Source organism: Crotalus tigris, unplaced genomic scaffold (assembly GCF_016545835.1).
Source record: "Crotalus tigris isolate CLP2741 ecotype Arizona unplaced genomic scaffold, ASM1654583v1 scf7180000024437.13266115, whole genome shotgun sequence".
NCBI classification, from domain to species: domain Eukaryota; kingdom Metazoa; phylum Chordata; class Lepidosauria; order Squamata; family Viperidae; genus Crotalus; species Crotalus tigris.
Genome location: NW_024100606.1, coordinates 1,732,167 through 1,751,634, shown reverse-complemented (window position 1 = coordinate 1,751,634; position 19,468 = coordinate 1,732,167). Strand labels below are relative to the sequence as shown.

At 34.1% G+C, this 19,468-nt stretch overlaps 1 protein-coding gene across 4 annotated transcripts in view; it reads left to right on the top strand.

Moving 5' to 3' along the window:
• NSF (N-ethylmaleimide sensitive factor, vesicle fusing ATPase) overlaps positions 1–19,468 on the top strand; it is an 89,655-nt gene that overhangs the window by 31,048 nt on the left and 39,139 nt on the right. For all 4 annotated transcript variants that reach the window (XR_005555208.1, XM_039331704.1, XM_039331705.1 and 1 more), the window contains 4 exons: positions 4,694–4,860; positions 6,418–6,525; positions 7,671–7,746; positions 12,436–12,591. Coding sequence is in view for 3 of the 4 variants with exons in the window: in XM_039331704.1 (XP_039187638.1) it covers positions 4,694–4,860; positions 6,418–6,525; positions 7,671–7,746; positions 12,436–12,591 (507 nt within the window). In the remaining variant the exon portion in view is untranslated. The remainder of the gene's footprint in view (positions 1–4,693; positions 4,861–6,417; positions 6,526–7,670; positions 7,747–12,435; positions 12,592–19,468) is intronic.

Here is a 19,468-nt window from a genome sequence, read left to right as displayed (position 1 = left end):
AAACTCGCAGCCTTGGCTTAACTGCTGCAATGAGAGTCACTTGGTGTCACCACAGCACTGGGCAGGAGTTTCTGTTGGTCTTCTGGGGGCTCAGTCTGTATCAGGGCCAAGGCCAGGCAATCCTTGTTGCAGCAGTTCAACAGAAGCAGTGATCTTGTTCAGGATTCCCAGTGAGTTCCAAGCTTAGAATTTTATAATGACTGAATATATTACTACTATTTATAATTATTTTTGTTTGTGATCAACTTTATAAACATGTATCTGTTTTATGAATAGCATGCACACCTTAGAGGAAATGTAATTTGCCAGGGTGTTCTATGTGTTTTACTAGAAATTATATATAATTCCTTTCATAAAAAAAATATAGATTGAAGTTAAAAAATAAACTTGATACAGAATTAAGTTTAAATTGGAAAACACTTTGTGAATTGAAATTCTGCATGTGGACTTCTACATCGAGTTTGAGTTTTTGTAATCTAAGACTTTAAAATATTAGATTTTGTCTGATATATTAGACTATGCCAAATCATTTAGAAGAACATAATAATTGTTCTATTTGATGTTCTTTGTCATTTTGATTGCCTTGGTTAATTATTGATTTTTAATAGTTAAATTCAATGTGTTTATTTTTACATGTGGTACTAATTAAAAGTTACCTTGAAACTTCCTATTCAGTTTTATACAGCTTATAAATCTTTTTAAAATAGCAATAGCCCTTCTCTATAGTGCTTTACAGTACACTCTTGTTTATAAAATCAGCTATCTCCCCAACAATCTGGGTACACATTTTACCAGTGTCGGAAAAATGGAAAGCTGAGTCAACCTCAGTAAAAATAAATATTAAAAAAGTGCTTTTTTATTAATTGCATTTGAAGTTATATTTTAAAATAAAATTGTTAACCAAACAATAGCCAATTGCTTTACATGAAGTTTATGTGTAAATTAGATGTTTGGTTTCAAGAAAACAACAGTCCATGATGCATTATAGAAGGGTATTTTGATTATCATTATGCTTATTGTCTGACAATGACTCTCAGGGCAGATTTGACCATTTTGTTCAACACATTTTATAATTCCACATTAAAAATATTTTGTGACACAGTAGTCCTAGTGATAGACTCTTTTTGTTTAGAAATGAAAATCAGATGGTGTTTAACCAGAAATGAAAAAGTTATTGTATTTTTCAACTAATTTATCTACTGGTATTGTAGATGGTAGGAAACAATGGGCCATGTAAAGAAGTATTTGGTTATATTTCTTTTTTTAAAAAAATATATTTTATTGGTTTTATAATTTTAACAAAAAGTATTTAAGACACACCGTGGTGTTTGTGTAAACAAAGATTCCAACATAAAATCACACAAAAACAGCTCAACTTAATACATTCGCTGTCATCTCTCTATTTCCCTCAAATAACATAATAAATTTAATATATTTCATTTCTATCATAAGTTTCTATTACTACTAAACCTGTTTTTAAAACTTTATCAGTTTCAATTACCATAATCAGATAATGTTTTACCTCAACATATTATCACTTCAAATATTTCTTCCAAATATATTCAAACTCTTAATCTCTCTCATCCCTCTTTTTATCACCAATCTTATTTATTCCTTCTTCCAATAGTAACTAGATAATATTAAACCTTGCTTCATTTCAATTCATTACACCAACTTCAAATTTCATTCAATTAATTATCATATCTTATCAAATCATATTATTATACACAAAAATCTCTTAATTAAGTAAACATTACACGTGTATATAGTTATAGTTTTCTTACTTCTAAGTCTAAATCATTATCCTTAACCTTTCCGCCTGTAAATCCATTTTTGTTGCTTGTAATAATCTTTAACTTAATTCATTTCCAATCATTAAACAAACCAAATTCCATCCAATTAATTATCATACCATATCAAAACATTATTATACACAAAAATCTCCTAATCAATTAAACATTTCAAAATTCCAATCTAAGAAACTCAACATTTTTTCATTTTCAGTACATAATTTCCCTCTAAATCAATCTATTATTCCAAGAAGTGCATTCTATAAAGCCAAGTTTCTTTTTTCACTCCACATTTAACTTTCATATTTCCATACCGAACAAATGTCCATAAAACAAAAAAAATCATCAAACTAAATTAAACACACATGAATATAATTGTAGATTCTTACTTCTAAGTCTAAATCATTATCTTTAAAACAATCTATGGAACCAACATTGCCTTTTAATCCATTAAACAATTTTAAATTTCTTTTTCAATCTAATCCTAGGTTTTCTTCTATGCCACACAGGCTTCCATAGCAAAGCTTCCCTTTCAACCAGTGAATCCATTTTTGTTGCTTGTAGAATTCTTTGAGAAAGTAAAAATCCTTTCCTCTGCAATAAACATCTTTTCCTCTTCTCCTTGCCACATCGTTGCTTTATAGTTTGAAGTCTTAGTCTTTGCTTCTTCTGATTCTCTAAGTTGCAGAAGAAGGGGTTGTCAAGTAAAATAAGTTCCTCTACTATCTCTAGAGATTCCTCTTCTGGTATATTTTGATTTATACCATAATCAGTTGTAGCCTGGAGATCACTTTGAACAGATGTAGTAGAATCTCTAGATCTTGGTTCTAAAGTACAGTTTTTAATTGTAGCACATATTTCAGCAGAGGCCTCATAGATCTTTTCCAATATAAGTGCATAGTTCAATTGTAGCTGAGTCTCCATTTACTAATACTAAGATACTAATGCTTAAAAGAAGATCTCATTTTCTTTTTGTGGAGGCTATATTTAGTATAAACAACATCCACCTCCACAGCTTCCACAGCTGCACATCTTATCTTTCCCTCCAAAGTGTTTTGAAAATCTTTAATAGAATAGCCAAACTTGTAGTGTCAAACTTTTGCCAGTAGATGTCCTCAATGAATTAGATAAGGATTTTTCCAACAATCCATTCCTTTTTTCTGTCTTTTAAAGTATAATAATATACAAGAAGAAAATAACAACAACAACAACAACAATAATAATAATATAGTTCATACAAAGAGGGAAGAAAGAAGATCTTTTCCGTCTTTTTTCTTTCTTTTGTATCCAAAGGAAAAAAAAAAAGTAAAATATAGTCTATTTCTATGTTTACAAAACACCTTTCTTCCCAAAAAATGCAGAAGCCACCTTTCCAAGCCAGGGAAATAATTTCAAAAGCTCTTACAGGTCTCAGAAAAAAAAAGAAAAATAGAAAAGAGAGAGTTGAAAATAAAGTTCTCACCGGGCTCACCATGGGGGCTCTCACAGCTTAGATGTTCTCTGACTTACCGTCTGAAGCGGCAGGGCGGTCGGCCATTTTACTGGCCGATCTTCTTCTCTGTTGGCCCTTGGAGATTCATCCAGACAGCTGGAGGAGCCGCCGCTCCTCACAGCCGGACAGCAGCCTCCTCGATGGAAAGTCGCACCCTGCAGGGCGACTTTGGACCCATATAAGGATCCACCGACGGAGGGAAAACTAGCCGGCGAGGAGAGAAGTCTCTCTGCACGACTAGCGATGCCGCGAACCGGAACCGGAAGTCAGTTATATTTCTGTGAATCATGTGTGGGTTCCATGATTTGGTCTCCATTTTTTAAAAATGTGATTATTGTTAAACATAATTTGTAACATTAATTAGTTTTAATAAAACAATAATTTAGATTCTAGATATAATTATTTTATACCTTTGCATCAGTAATGGGTATCAGTAATTGATGTTTTCCAAATGCTTTAGAGTTTAACTTCTCCAACATAGAAGTGGTCAGGGATCATAAGAAATGTAATCCAAAATATTTTCCCCTGCTTTAGACAATAAAAGATAGTTACCTAACATTGTTATGCTGGAGACCTTCTGGTTTATTTACCTAAAACCCCCATCTTAATTTCCAAGCCCTGAGTTCCCGTACCAGTGATCATGTAATAGCATAATTTGATATAGGCTGTTTTGTGGATAATCATTACTTTAAAGATGTGCATTATGGTCTTTTATGAAAAATACTCTTTTTCTTAACTAAAAAGAAGCTTTATTGTTTTGTGAGAAAAATATGGACAGGTAAAAATAAAAAGGGATAAAATCTAGTGTATGAGCTCAATTAGTTTTGTCTCTGAAATTATTAAAATAATGTTTTGTAGTTCTCAGCTTGTTCATGTCAGGGTTAATAGTTTTATCAGTGTTGAAAAATAAATAATAAAACATAATCCAGAGTAATTACTATCTTTTTTGTTTGTTTGGAAGAGTTTGTTCTTCCAAGTAGAAGCCATCTAGATTTTCATACTATTTGTTTTTGCATTATGCCTGAACAGATTTTTAAGCTGGCATTTAGAAAGCTGTTAAGTAAAAAAGAAATTAAGCAATCATAAATAATTCAAAATGATAAAAAGATTATAGTACCTACAGAGTCCTTAAAATTCACACAAAATGATAACAAAATGTATTTCTTCTCAAAAAGACATTTTTGGCTCATATATTTATTTTAGAATTAAAATTTGTATCCCCCTCCAGTCATTTCTAAGTATAATAGCAATAAACAAGAAAACAAATAAATAAACAGATACATTAGAAGTACATTGTATTATGAACAATTCATGTTTTTCATTAAATGAGTAATTATGCTTTTTATTTTCTTTGGACACAGAGTTCTTCTGAAAGGAATCAAGGTTGAAAAATGTTTTTCTTTTCTCACAGTTTCTTTGTATAACTTTGATAAGACCAAGCAGTGTATTGGCACTATGACTATTGAGATAGACTTCCTGCAAAAGAAAAATATTGACTCAAATCCCTATGACTCAGACAAAATGGCAGCAGAGTTCATCCAGCAATTCAATAACCAAGCATTCACAGTTGGACAGCAGGTTTGTGCTCCAATGGTTTTGCACATTTGTGTGTTTCTCACTCAGTAGTATTTATATTTGATAGCAAAAGGTGAATAATTATGAATGATAAATTGCACTTTCTTTTATATTGCAAATAAGAAAAGACTATCTGTAAGCATTTTTTTTTTTTTTTGCAGGTTACAAATGTTTGGGGATGATTTGGGGCTTTTGATGCCTAGATGTAGGCAACATTTTTAAGGACATCACTTAAAAAGTTGTTGATATAATGAGTTATTTATACAACCAGAATATCTCAAGTAATCCATGGTATTCTGAAACATTTGTTGTAGAAGACCTCTGTTTGCTAGAATCTTCTGCCATATTTGTCAGAGCAGAAATGATAAGAAGCTAGACTGACCAGTATAGGGATGGTATAAGACAAGCTATATGTTTATTGTAACCATTAGGTAGCATAATAATTGCAATAGAAAATAAAAAAGTTACATTTTCACAGGTTTTTAAAACTATTTCTGCTGGAGGAAGAGAATTAAAGTTCCATTGATCCATGGTGTAAGATATCAAGGAATGTATAATAGATTTTTTTTTTCTTCCAATCAATTGTGTCTGTTTCTCAGACACAAAACTTTCTGGAGATTTTGCCATTACCTCCTTCCTAGGGCTGAGAGAAAGTGACTTAGCTGGCTTTGTACCCAAGATACAAAGTAATGTAGAATAGAAGTAAGTAGTGTATAATTGATGTTGGGTTTGAAAGTGAAAAATACTGCCTTCCAGATGCACTCGGGGGATTACAGTCCTACCAAAGTTCCCAATGAGCATGAAGAATGATTGGAGTGTTTCTTCACATGTTTTCTTAATTCTGGACTAATATCATCAACAGTGTTTTTTTCTCTCTACCCATAACAACTAATAATAAAGATGGAGGAATAGATAGACTATATGATATAAGATATAAGCTGATAATGATTAAATGAGACATGAAGAGGGATGTGATTTTCAGTAACCTATAGTTCAATTTACATAAGTAAATTGACTTTGACTTTAACTTACGACCACAATTGAACCCAAAATTTCTATTGCTAAGTGAAATACTTGTTAAGTGAATTTTGCCCCATTTAATGACCTTTTGTGCCATAGTTGTTAAATGAATCACTGCAGTTGTTTAGTTAATAGCATGGTTATTATGTGAATGTGGCTTTCCCATTGACTTAAAAAAATCACAAAAGGGGATCACATGATCCCAGGACACTGCAACCATCATAAATATGAGTCAGCTGCCAAGCATCTGAATTTTGTTCACATGACTATGAGGATACTGCAACATTTGTAGGTGTGAAAATGATCATAAGTAACTTTCTTCAGTGTTGTTGAACTTTGAATGGTCACTAAATGAACTGTTGTTAAGTCGAGGACTATCTGTACTTTTGCTCTAAATTTGCAGATCATCAGAGGGCTTAATCTTCATAGCATGTACCTTCTGATATCTAGGATAAACAATATCACCCTATTTTGCATGTGGAACTTTAGTTGTCTGTCCTGTTATATTATCTTAATGTGCATTTTTCTTTACTCCTGCAGCTTGTATTTAGCTTTAATGACAAACTTTTTGGCTTGTTGGTCAAGGACATTGAAGCTATGGATCCTAGTATTCTTAAAGGAGATTCTGCCACAGGTAAAAAACAGAAGGTAAGCTGCATAATTGTATATGCATACAGTTTTAAGACATAAAATAGTAGATCACGACATGAAAACTGGCAGCTGAACTTTTAAATCAAGGCCCAGAATTTGGGAAAGGGTACTCTTTGTGGATTTCTTGGAGGCATTTTGGCCATTCTTGTATTAATGGTATTGGAATATATCATTTGCTTGAGCAAGTAGCAACTTGAGGGATTCCTAGCATTCTCTAAGACCACCTCTCTTGAAATTTGGCAGAAAACTTGCAGACTTTGAGAATTTGATTTTCTTTCAAAACAAGCTGGCATATTAAGAAACACCCCTTCCCCCAAAAAAGATTAAAAATGAACTGCAGATTTTAGATCCTCCTGATTCAGGAATGTCATTACCATATCTCCTAAATCATCAGAAGTCTAAACAAAAGGCACATCCCCAAATAAAGTAATTACTTGCTTTTTAATTTTTAAAGGGAGGAAAAGCACTATACTTTTATTATTCGGTGAATTACATTAATTTTTCATAAAGTCAACTATGCAAAACTATCATAATCCTAGTTCTTAGACTAGGAGAATGTCATAATCAATGAAAATCAAACCAACCTTGAGAAGTTGAAGAAATAATACAGAAAATAAACAATTTAAGAAACAGCATTTGGTTCAGCAAAACTTCTAGAAATCAAGATCAAATCCTAAGTGCCAAATGTATATTATGGGAGTGTCTAATGTCTTAAAGTAACATTTTCCCTCACTAAATCTGTTTTAATTTGTCATATATAAATATGGCAAATTTTGTTTACTTTATTATGTTCGTTCTTATATTAGAACTATTCTATTCCCACCTGGTTTGAATGTCATTTCCTGGTTTGAGTGATGGTATTTTCTGCATTTACCTTCTGTGCTGGCAGCTGTTTTCCCTTTTAGAACCTTAGATGCCTGATCCTCTTCCTGTTTTCATAGTTTGAGCAGGGAGCAGATAATCACGAATTAGCCTCCTTTGACACATGCTGCTGAAAATAGTGTGAAGGCAGAATGCAAGTTGGACTGAAATAACTTTATATTCTGCTGTTTGCCAATTTGTTTCTTGCCTTCTGCATCTCAGTGGGAAATATTGAAAATGTTTTAAAGGCTTTTATTTGTGTATTTTGTTTCCATGCTCAGATTGAAATAGGTCTTGTTGTGGGAAATAGTCAAGTTGCATTTGAGAAGGCTGAGAGTTCTTCTCTTACTCTTATTGGTAAGTCTAATGATGAGAAATAATTTTCCATTCCAACCAGAAATCACAAAAGTTATTCATCCATTTTTAACTAGTCTGTCTCCCCATTTATATGGACTTAGTAGTAGAAGAAGTCTAGTTTATCTTTTTTGACTAACAAATGTCATTAAAGAGGATAAGCTTTTAGGAGCTACCAAACTTCATCAGATGCTTAAGATGTAAAGGAAAATTACACTTTTTGAGCATTTAAAAGAAGCATGGAAAAACGTTTTTCAGAAGCCAGAAGTATAAGGAGAGGTGTTACCCACTTAATAATCAAGGATCCTATAACCAGATCATGAGACTGTGAACCCAGTTACTTTCCATTGGCATGTTCAAATGATAGATACATTTGTTGGCTCACATTCTTAGGTAAATCTACTTTAGTCATATTCCTTTGAGCTGATATGTAAAGTGAGTGGTGGTTAAATATATTTATTTCATTTTTAAACTGCCTTTTAGAAATGTATTCTTTTCCAATAAATATACTAAGAATATCTAAAAATGTGCATATTAAAGAGATGCATTAGGAGGAAAGTTGGCAAAGACAAATACACTTTGGGAAGTAGGTATTAAAATGCATTTGTTAAATATATTTTTCTTCACATATATACTGACCATTGTATGTTATGCTGCTGATTGTTCTTGTTCAGCATCTCTATTGATCATGTAGAATTGTATTCATCCTGAGGGGGCCTCTTAGAATCCATAACAATGATATTTAAAATCTGTACATATCTCACTTTTTATCTCAAGGTAGCATATATCTCTAATCTTGTCTTCCCAGCATACAATGATTGCCCTAAATCACTGAATCTGCCTGGCTGAATGAGGAATCTAGGTTTCTCAGGTCTTGGTCTAACTCCTTAATTATTATATCACATTTTGGATAGACAATTCCTTTCTCTGCTTTTTCAGATGACCAAAGCTACATCACTGATAACCCCTGGGAAAGTCATTCCATAGAAACTGAATGAAAAATGAGGGATTTTCTTCATTTTATTGTTTTCAATTGGATGTAGGAAATTCTCTCTCTCTACTTTTGGATTTATTATATGCAGTATGCCATGCCTAGTATAAAAGGCTGATAATATAGATCTGCCACTGACCTGACATTTTATGTTGATAAGAGAGTTCCTTTAAAGGATTTTATCAGTATCTGTGAATGGTCTATAGATGTTTTTATGATTATGCTTTGTATGTGGTATAGCATGATAAATGTTATATGACAATCTTTTAAATCAATTTGTGAAATATTTTTCAAAATCATCTACTTAATTTAGCAAAAACTTGCATTGCTTTGCTAGTTCTACTAATTATGTTTTAATTTGCTATATTATAATTGCTTTTTTAGATTAGAGAATGCTTATGGGATTTGATTGTTAATAAAAGATGTATTGTGGAATGAAAGAAAAACCACTATTATTTTGCTGTCAGGGTTTCGAATACCACTCATGGCCAGAATGTGGCAGTATTGAATAAGAAAAATAAATTGGAAAAGCTGAGTGGTTAATTTTGCTGCTTCTTTGGAAATAACATAAAATACTAGAGCCCTGTAATTAAAAACTAACCATTTAGCTTAATTCTTTTAATGATTTTCCCTATGACCCTCCCCTCCCGCACCGCTTTCATAGACAAGAGTAATAGCAGTGAACATTTTTTTTCTCAGAATCTAGACTAAACTAAGGACATAATCCTCCCCCCCCCACACACACTTTTGATTCCAGGATATATGGCTTCAAGCCTCCGTATTCTCCTTCCTATCAGTTTATACAGCCCCTCATAACCAAAGTCCTATCTGTCATCTTGTACTTCTCCCATTATTTTCTTTATTCTTTTAAATTTTGTTTCTACTCTTTTGTTTTTCAAATCCTTGTAGCCTACAGTTGCCCCATTCATTGAGCACTTTTTTTTTCTCTTGACCCCAAAGCCATTAGCATATTGTTATCTAAATCTTCTGACATGGTTATAGGGTACCATTGTCCAATACGTTGCACACAGTGCTTTTTTTCTAAAAAAAAAAAAAAAAAAAAAGTGCTGGAACTCACACATGTCATACAACCCACCTTGCCTGCCCTACAAGGTTTCATCCAAAAAAGATGCCAGAACTCTGTTCTTGGGGTTCTATGAGAAAAAAAGCCCTGGTTGCACATAATAACAAAATACTTCAGCAGAATTCCTGCTCACTCCTAACGGATTTTTGGAGAAACTAACATGTCAAGGGCCAGTGCAGCTTTGCAGGCAAGAAAATAGATGCCAAAATACAGCCATATGAAGTAGGAAGAGTGTGGCATGGAGACTAGAGAATGCTAGTAACAATGAGAATTAGAGAGCAATAGAAGGAAGAACTGGTGAGGAAAACAGGGATATAATGTACATGTGAACTCCCAGAATGGATTTTATCAGACTCCATCAATCCTCGCAGCACAACTGTCCAAAACATTCCGGTGTTCTAGATCTCAAGTACTAGTACATTTTTCAAAACCCCTTCTCTAATTAGCCCCTTTTTGCTATAGATTTGCTTTCTTCCCTTTTTCTTATCCTTATTTCTTATTTCCTTCACTCTTATTTGCTCTCATGTCAACTCTTAATCTTCCTTTTTACTTTTAATCTTTTATTTCTCCTATGTGCCAGTGCCTGGTCTGTTCTTTTGTGAGAATATAATAAAATGTTCTTTAAAAAGCTTGACAGACTTTGCTATATAAATACTGTAGATTTCAGATCCCAGAATTATCAATGTTGACTGAAAAATTCTGGGAGATGAAGTCCACACCTTAAAATAGATCCCCAAATTCAAGAAGACTGAATTACACCAGCTTTAACTCCCTAGGTGATGTACCTTACAAATTATAGACTTGCTGGATTGACTTTTCAAGATAGAAATGTAATGGAAGGCAGAAGGGGATGTACATTAGCTGGGTCTGAATTTATTGTTAGAATTCTGAGTCATTTGCAACAGACCAGCCAGCATTCCTGATTCCCAAGTGTTCTGGAAACAATGTTCTGACTTATCTTCAATTATTTTACTCAAATTAAGAAAACAGATTTTTGTGTGAAGGGGCTGAGCTCGATTTAAAGCACATTTCTGGGCTCTAGAAGAGTTACCATATGAGACTATTGCAATAAAAAAATTAGTGTTATTGTTGCTTCTGCGGCAATAAATAGGCATACACAAGATGAAGCTGTTACAAATTATTGTAGCCTTTTGTGTTTTTTAAAAAATTTCTTCTTTCCCTTTTACTATTAAAGAATTGTGGGACTGATTTTTAATTCTAATTTGTTTTCATAATGGATTGATGAAATGATGGGCAGGATCTAGTTTACTAATAACTACTATGTATCTTGTGTAGAAATATATCAGTAATTTTCTGTATGCCAGTTAGAATGATTTATGGATAGAATGGTTAGATACATAGTACATAGTAGCTAAACTATATATATATATCCTCCCCCCCACTTTCATGCATTCTAATTTCTAATTTCTTAAACTTAACCTTGGGTGATAATATTAATTCAGATTAATTCAGTTTTTTTACTGCTACTGGGTTACTATTTAAAATGAATTAAATCATTATTGGAAGCAAATTTTGATGCAATCTTCTGCACTTGCAAAAAATAAAGGGTGTTATGGCTATTATAAACTTATTTTGCCTCTCTGCCAGCCTCTTTATGCCAAATTATATGGTACACCAACCAGAGCACCTCTCTGAGAGAGATGGGTGGTTAAGAAATGTGAAAGGTAGGTAGGTAGGTAGGTAGGTAGGTAGGTAGATAGGTAGGTAGGTAAGTAGGTAGGTAGGTAGATAGATAGATAGATAGATAGATAGATAGATAGATAGATAGATAGATAGATAGATAGATAGATAGATAATGTTCTTTGTTCCTGCTTCAACTTCAAGTAAATCATGGACAAATTTCTAGTTTGGCATTGTTAGAATATTATTCTTAGAAGAAAGCTGTTAGAGTGATGGAAAACATAATCACTTAGATGACTATACTGCTCTGCAGTGTTTTCAAACATATTTCCAAATTCATGAAATCTAGAAAGTCGATTCTTCTAAACGAAAAGTATGGTTTTTAGCTATTTCAACAATATTTCATAACCTGTCATGTGATGAGCGAATATCAAATGTTCATCATGGCTTACTGGTCTGTCCCAATTAAAAAAATATAGAGAATCTAGGGCAGTCTCTGTGACGTATTATTATATGACTCTGTGACTTATTATAACCTTTACTTGTAAAAAAGCAGAGCAGAATCTTTAACTATCCTACTTAAAATAGTGCTTTCTGCTTGCATGGAATTTATACATAAAGCTCTCCAAGTTTCCCTTTTTATTAAAACATGAGAAAATATGTGGATAAAATCTTGGTTAAATTCTTGTTAAGTCTGAAAGATATATGTATTTGTTTGATTGTTTATGTGTGTATATAAGCAAACACATTTTAGACAAGGACAATATTTTCTATTTTCTGTTATAGTGACATATTCCCAGTCTTTCAATCTATTCTTAACCAAATGAGTTTGAAAGAATTCTTAGCTCATGTTTTTAATTACTATCACTGTGATATGTATCAGACATGTATAATAATGTATTTGAAATTTATCGTAGTCTTCTGTAACAGTTCTGATTAAAATTATTATTCTTGAATTTGCTCTTTTTTTCTATAGGCAAATCCAAAACTCGAGAAAACCGTCAGTCTATCATCAACCCTGATTGGAATTTTGAGAAGATGGGTATTGGAGGTCTTGATAAGGAATTTTCTGATATATTCCGAAGGGCGTTTGCCTCTAGAGTATTCCCACCTGAGATTGTGGAACAAATGGGTTTGTATCAAACATAAAAATGAATAGATATTATGATATTGTATGACCCCAGGGCACATCACAGAAATTACAGCCCTGCCCAAAAGAACACAATAAGGGACAATGCAAGGATAAAAAATATGGATTGAGAGGGATGGGATATAAAAACTTATAGCAAGAAATGTAGAAAAGATTTGTAAGATAAAAAAACTAAAATATAGCTTTCCCACATCTTTAAGCTAGGCAAGGTAAATAAAAATAAAGTAACCTTTTCAGTGTTCCAGTGCAAATGAAATTACATTTTATGTAGACAGTTGTTACAAGTTGGATAATGGTATGTTCAGTACACAATCAACAGGTGCTCTATAGCTTTGAAACATTAAGTCTGCCTATATACCCAAATGAATATTTGCTTAACTTTCAAGTCACTCCAGGGAAATGGACAAACTGCTTTTTCCTACAAAATAATTCAACTAACAAGATGAAGAGAGAATTCATATCATTTTTACTGTTTCTAGGACGGTTTCTAGATTGGCTATTCTGCCAGCTTCAAATGTTTGATGATCCAAGCATACTTCTTAATTAAAACTGAAAATGTGCCATTCTTATGTTTCAGTATGTTTCATTTTAAAGTACAGTAAAGAACACCAGAGAGCCAGTTTAGTGTAGTGGTTAAGGGATCAGGCTAGAAACTAGGAGACCATGAGTTCTAATTCTACCTGGGCATAAGACTAGCTGGGCCAGTTACTTTCTTTCAGCCCTAGGAAAGAGGCAATGGGCAAACCACTTCTAAAAACCTTGCCAACAAAACTGCAAGAACTTGTCCAGGCAGTCTTCAAAAATTATAGACTTTAAGATGGGGGGAAGAAATGGTAGAAATACAGTAGGCAGCCGTTCCTTCTCTCATGGAGTTGTTCTATTTCATCCAATTCAAACTTCTTAAATTTCTGCTGGCCAGGGACTGAATAAATTTTTCAGAAGTCAGCAAACTTGTGATTCGTGACAGAAGATGATGAGCCTCTATAGCCTAAATGCTTGTTTCCCTTGACAAGCTACAGCCTTTTTCAAATAGGGAACTTGCTTTTTAGTAAGCAAAGCTTCCCATTTCAGTTCCATTTTCTTTTCGACAGGCCCCTCCCTTAGGCTAAAGAAGCTTATCTGAAATTTGAAGAAGAGTGCTGCTTCCTGACATTCATCTGTTTTTCTCTGCATTAGTTATAACGTGCTTTTCCAACTATATTTCAGAGCTCAAATGCCAGGATGACATCTGTTCAGGTTTATCATAATAATTCATGAGGGGAAAAGAGAAGAAAAATTTTTGGAGTCTGTGTATAGCGGGAGATGATCTTTTCCCTCTCTGCCTTTTCCTTACCTTTCTCTGTTCTTGTGCCTCATAAATGAAAAATGATAAATGTGCCAGCTGTATAGCCTGGTGGGATTGATCATCTGCACTAGAGTTTGTTTCAGAATAGGGGTTCTATAACTCTTCCATTTGTAAAATGAAGTGGGGAAAAAAAAGGAATATAAATCAACTACACTCTGCCAAATCAACAAAGATAGGCCTATTGTGAGGCAATAGATGTGTACTGGTAGAAATTGGAGGTAGCTTTGACCCTGAGATCATCCAGTCTACCTTTGAAGTGAATAGTAACTATTCAAGAATACAGTATGAAAAACAAAGAAACAAGTTTGTTACAGTGAAGAAGCTGCGTTGACTCGTCTTCCCAAATGCCAGAGAGAAGGTTATTAGTTGATTTTAATAACACAATGGTGAAGCTTCTGGCTTCTTAAAGGCTAATCTGTGCATAGTAGAAAAAGCCAGCAGTGTCAAATGATGAAATTCTTACTGAATAAATGTAAATGATTAAGGTATATTAGGCCTCTTTATCATTTCCCAGATCATGTGATTTTTATTGCAATTTTTACTTATTCACACAGAACCTTAAATATTTGTGAATTAAGGGCCTTAATTATCATTTCAATGATCTGACCATTTAAGGAAATAAGGATCTTCCTAAACATAATATCCAGAACATTTTCCATAGTTGCACTTTCTAGGAATGTTAATAGTGCCACACCATAAACTTGAGTTAGTGAAAACAATGTCTGATGGGTAGATATCATAATGAACTCCAAAATAAAATGGACACGTGTTCAGTTTATTTGTATCAAAGAAATATATGCAGAAAGATAACACTATATTTATAGCTCTGTATTTTACAATAAACATCCATGCTAGATTTTTAAAAGCTGTAGAAAATTGCTAGCAATGTGGATCAATGATATAAAATTCAATGGCTGAAAATAAGGATAAGTGAGTTGCAACCCATCAATGCTGGTGGCCTATCCTGTAATCTTCAAGCACATTTTGGGCTGCCTTATTTCAAGCTCTTAGAAAGTTAGGCTGCTGGTGTATCTCCTCTGCGGCTGTGATTTTGCTAAAAGCCTAAAATTACAGTAAATGAAATGTAGTTAAATAATAATAATAAAAAGCAAGCTCTCAGTCCCACTTTTGGGCTCAAGTTATATTTAAATATGTGCAATTTTTATTTTTAGCCCTGGGCTTTTCTCAATACGCATTAGGAATTCTTGCTTTAATCTGATTTTCTTTTTGTTTGCATTCCATCAGAAGAGATAATTGTTCTCCAGTTTGCATAAATCCTAGAGGTTCTGTTGGTTCCAAGTCATCTTCTTTCATTGTCATTTTTCCTGCAGGTGGTCTTGCTTTTACTGTAGCACTGGAGGCCAATAGATATTATGCTTAAACAAATTGTAATCACTGGAAAGAGCAATGATGCATTTAGCTATTATCTCATCTGCCTTAGAATAAGTTACTTGCTCTGACTCTTATCATTGGATATGAGTGATGTATGCTAAGAAGGCCACATGATTACAAAAATGGTTATAGGAATTCTTCAATATCTTCTATAATACTGTCATTTTCACTTGGTTTCAATATCTTCCCTGGACAAATTTCATTTGTTGGTGTAAGCATTTGGGACTTTCAGTCTGGACAATCGTTTCCTTAGCTATGCAACATTTTGTGTAACTTTTCATTTTAATTTCTACCTGCAGTCATGCCTAAATACAGGACAATATAGTAACATCCGATACTTGCAGTGTTCTCCTCATCTCCTATTTATCCTTTCTTGTCTTTCACAACTGATATTTGAAGTATAATATCCAAACAACATGTCTCTTTTTGCTTATGAAAGGCAACAATATGTGTCCCTTTGTTTATGAAACTCTGTAAGATGTTGTAGAAATAATGCTATCAGAATGCTAAAATTTCTTGGCTCTCTCTCCTCTCCATATAAATTTATGTGACTTCTGTGGGCTAACCTGTTAAAGCAGCTATCCTGAACCTACAGCCTTCCAGGTCTGTTATTTTAACTACACATCCCATTGTCCTTAACCAGCCAAGTTATTGCGCCTAATAATTGTGTGTTAACATTAATTATTGTCCCAATGTGGTTTATTTCTGTATACGAGTGTCACTTAGCCATGCAATGAACAATATAAGAAATGTGGCAGTTTGAATGAATGGTATATTGGGAGCTAAAGCAAAACAATCCTGTAAATGGCATTTCACACTGGTATTTGCAAACTAGTTAAATGATGTGGTTATCTCCTTTTAATTTGTATCAAATGTCAAACTACTGAAATGGCACACTGACAACATTGTCTTTGGACCTTTTTCTGTTATTTTGATGAGCTTAGTTTCCCAAGTGAATTGTGTGTTACTAGTGGTGAGCAAATAATTAAAAACTGGTGCCCTGTTTAAGGGGTGACCTTTGATCAGCAAATGATGGTAAGCAGAGGCATTTAGATACATCTATCTGAAGGAAGAAACTGAGTTTTAAAAGCTGTCTGTTAACAATGCTGGCATTTGGATACACTACCAGCTTTTCTCTCAAAAGAGAGATAAGATGCAAATGCAGGTATTACCCCAGTGCTAGAAGAGATACAGAGTAGCCTCATTTTGAAATTTGTCATCACCTGTCTATTTGAAAGAAGGCCTGTCTTCATATTTTCAGAGTCCTCCATGTTGGCCAGGTGGGGACTTTTTGTACAGAGACCTCTATTGGATGCAAAGAGGTGAAAGTGTGGGGGAGGGCTCAGGTGTAGAGTGTGTGCTTTGTATGGAGAAGGTCCCAGGTTTAATCTGTGACATCTCCAGCTCCTGCAGTTCCTGCCAATCAGGTCTACTGACTTTTACCCTTGCTGATGTAAATACTAAACTCTGGGCAGCCCTCTGATAACTGGTAGATTCAGAGCAGATGAAAATTTTAAATTTAAAAGGGGGTTAGGCAAGTGTATGGAGAGGGAGGGAATATAGGTCCATTAATACTGTTAGGTCTCAGATCAGGGGTGTCAAACTTCTGGCCCGTGGGCCAGATATGTCATGCTGAAATCGCGCCCACCCCATTGCCGGCAATGGAAAAAAATCGCAATACATCAAGACACATCACATGACGTTGCAAGTTTGACACCCCTGTCTCAGATGGACTTCCCATATTTAGAGACCTTGTGTGATTACCCTCATGGCTTGCTTCCATTAGAATTATTCATTGGACAGCACTATACCAGTCTAGGATAACTTGATTTCATATGTGGCAGCTTTGTAAATTCATGTTGCTCTTTGTCAAGAATGGTTTCAAAATGTTTGTTTTTAGTGCACATTCTCCACTTTATAATGAAAACTTATGAGATGAAGTATTTGGCAATTGAGCTGCATGTTTTGAACATGCATATGGTCTGCTGGGTTCTCACCTGATTTGTGCTATCGTTTCTGAATATCAGTGCCATTGCCCACATGGCTGGGAGACTATAGGGGCTCTTTTATTTATTATTTACAGTCCTGAGCCAATAAAACAGAAGCTTGTAATATTGGTGGGTTATCCTTAATCACTATTTCAGAAGAAAGCTATTTGTAATGGCCAGAGACCAAGGATAAAAGAGTGGAAAAATATTTCTTCTCAGATCTCTTGACTTGATGGACCTCAGTTTTGCAACTAGTTTGCTTCAAAAAGTGTAGCAGAGATTGACCACTCCCAGAGAATTTTAATACATTTATTGTTCAGCTGTGAGCAGCACTCTTTTTCTGAATGCTTAAATTGACTCTTTTCAAAATTAAAATTGATGCCAAGCTTAATTTTAACCTTTCATAGTCTACAAATTAAGGCAATAGCTTGGAAAGTATACTTTCTGAGGCCATTAGAAAAAATGTAAATACGTAGGTAAAAGAATGCTAGGTTGATGTAGGGATTACTATGCCAGAGTAGAAATCATGAGACTATGAGTACTGTTCTCACCTTATGCATAAATCAAGCTGGGTGTCTTTGGGCCAGTCACTCTCTCTTAATCCAAGGACGGAACAATATCAAATCACTTCTGAAAACCGTGCGAAGAAACATGCAGAAATAGTTCATTCAGTCACCAGGAATCAAAAATTGTCTTGAAGGCACAAACAAAATAAAATTAAAAATTAATTGTAGGAGGGTTTGAAAATAAAAATTAGAAGAGAAAAATATTCATCAGATATTCTTCACCAATGCTTGCTAAATTTCTATATAACATTGATTCTGAAGTTCCAAATGATGTCTCACGAAGATGAAGGGACACGAGCCATTTGAGTAATTTTGAAGGTTTTTTTTTTTCATCTTTAATCATGAAAAAAATCAAGACCTTTGGAAAAAAGATAGCAGATCTATCAACAGAGGTTACAGTATCTGAAGTAAAGCCACATCTAAACTGTGCAGATTTATAGGCAAACTCCTCTAAATAGGTGAATTAAATTCAAAGAAACCTTTAATAATTTCATTTATTTCTTATATGCAGTCATGAGGGAATAGCAAAAGACCTATAAATTGGGAAATATGCATAAGAAAAGTAAATGTCTATGGAGATTCTCAGTCATCCAATTCATAGTTATCCCAATGGTGCTTTTTCACGAGGCAACTAGACTTTCTTATTTTTCTTTGAAGACATTTCACTTCTTATCCAGAAATTTCTTCAGCTCTGACTGGGAAATAGAAGGATTTATACTCTTTGCAGACAGCGAGTCATTTGCATTCTTTTAAAGAGTCGTTGAGGTCACCTGGATATTTAACTGTGTCATCAGGTCACTGAGTAGTGCAAATTGCTGGGGAGCCTTCTTGGAGCTGCTGAAAGTACTGTGTTGTAGACTGGTGATAGATGATGTATGTTGTTTTGTTTCCCAATGTATAGATCTGCACATGGCTCACTGCACTGTACTCTATATACCATGTTGCTCAGTTTGTGTCTAGGTATTTTATCCTTGGGGTGAGCAAGCTTCTACCATAGTGTATTCGTGGGTTTAAAGTGTGCATGTATGTTGTATTGGCTAAAAATCCTCTTGAGCTTTTCCGATATTCTTGCAACCCATGGAATGACAACATTGCTTCACTTATTGTTTTCTTCTTTGTCTGTTATGGAGGAGCTTCTGCCGAGTCTTTGGGGGATTTAATAAAGGTCTACTTCGGATAGGTATACGTCCTGTAGACTTCCTTGATGTGTTTTACTTCTTTTTCTTTCCCAGCTTTGCTGGTAGGCAGATCTTCAGCTTGGTGGTGTAGAGTTCTGATAACTCCCATTTTGTGCTCCAGTCAGTGGTGAGAATCAAAATTATCTCTGTGTGTGGGTTTTCTGTAAACTTCAATATTAAGGCTTCTGTCTTCCTTAATGTGTACTGCATATTTCAGGAAGGTCGGGCTATTTTTCCTAACATCTTCCTATGTGAATTTGATGTATCTGTCCCCAGAGTTGATATGTTTGATGAATGCTTCCAATTCCTATATTTTGATCTTGACCCAAGTATTGCTCACATACCTATACCAGTGAGTGGGTGGAATTCCTGTGAAGGAGTTTAGGATCT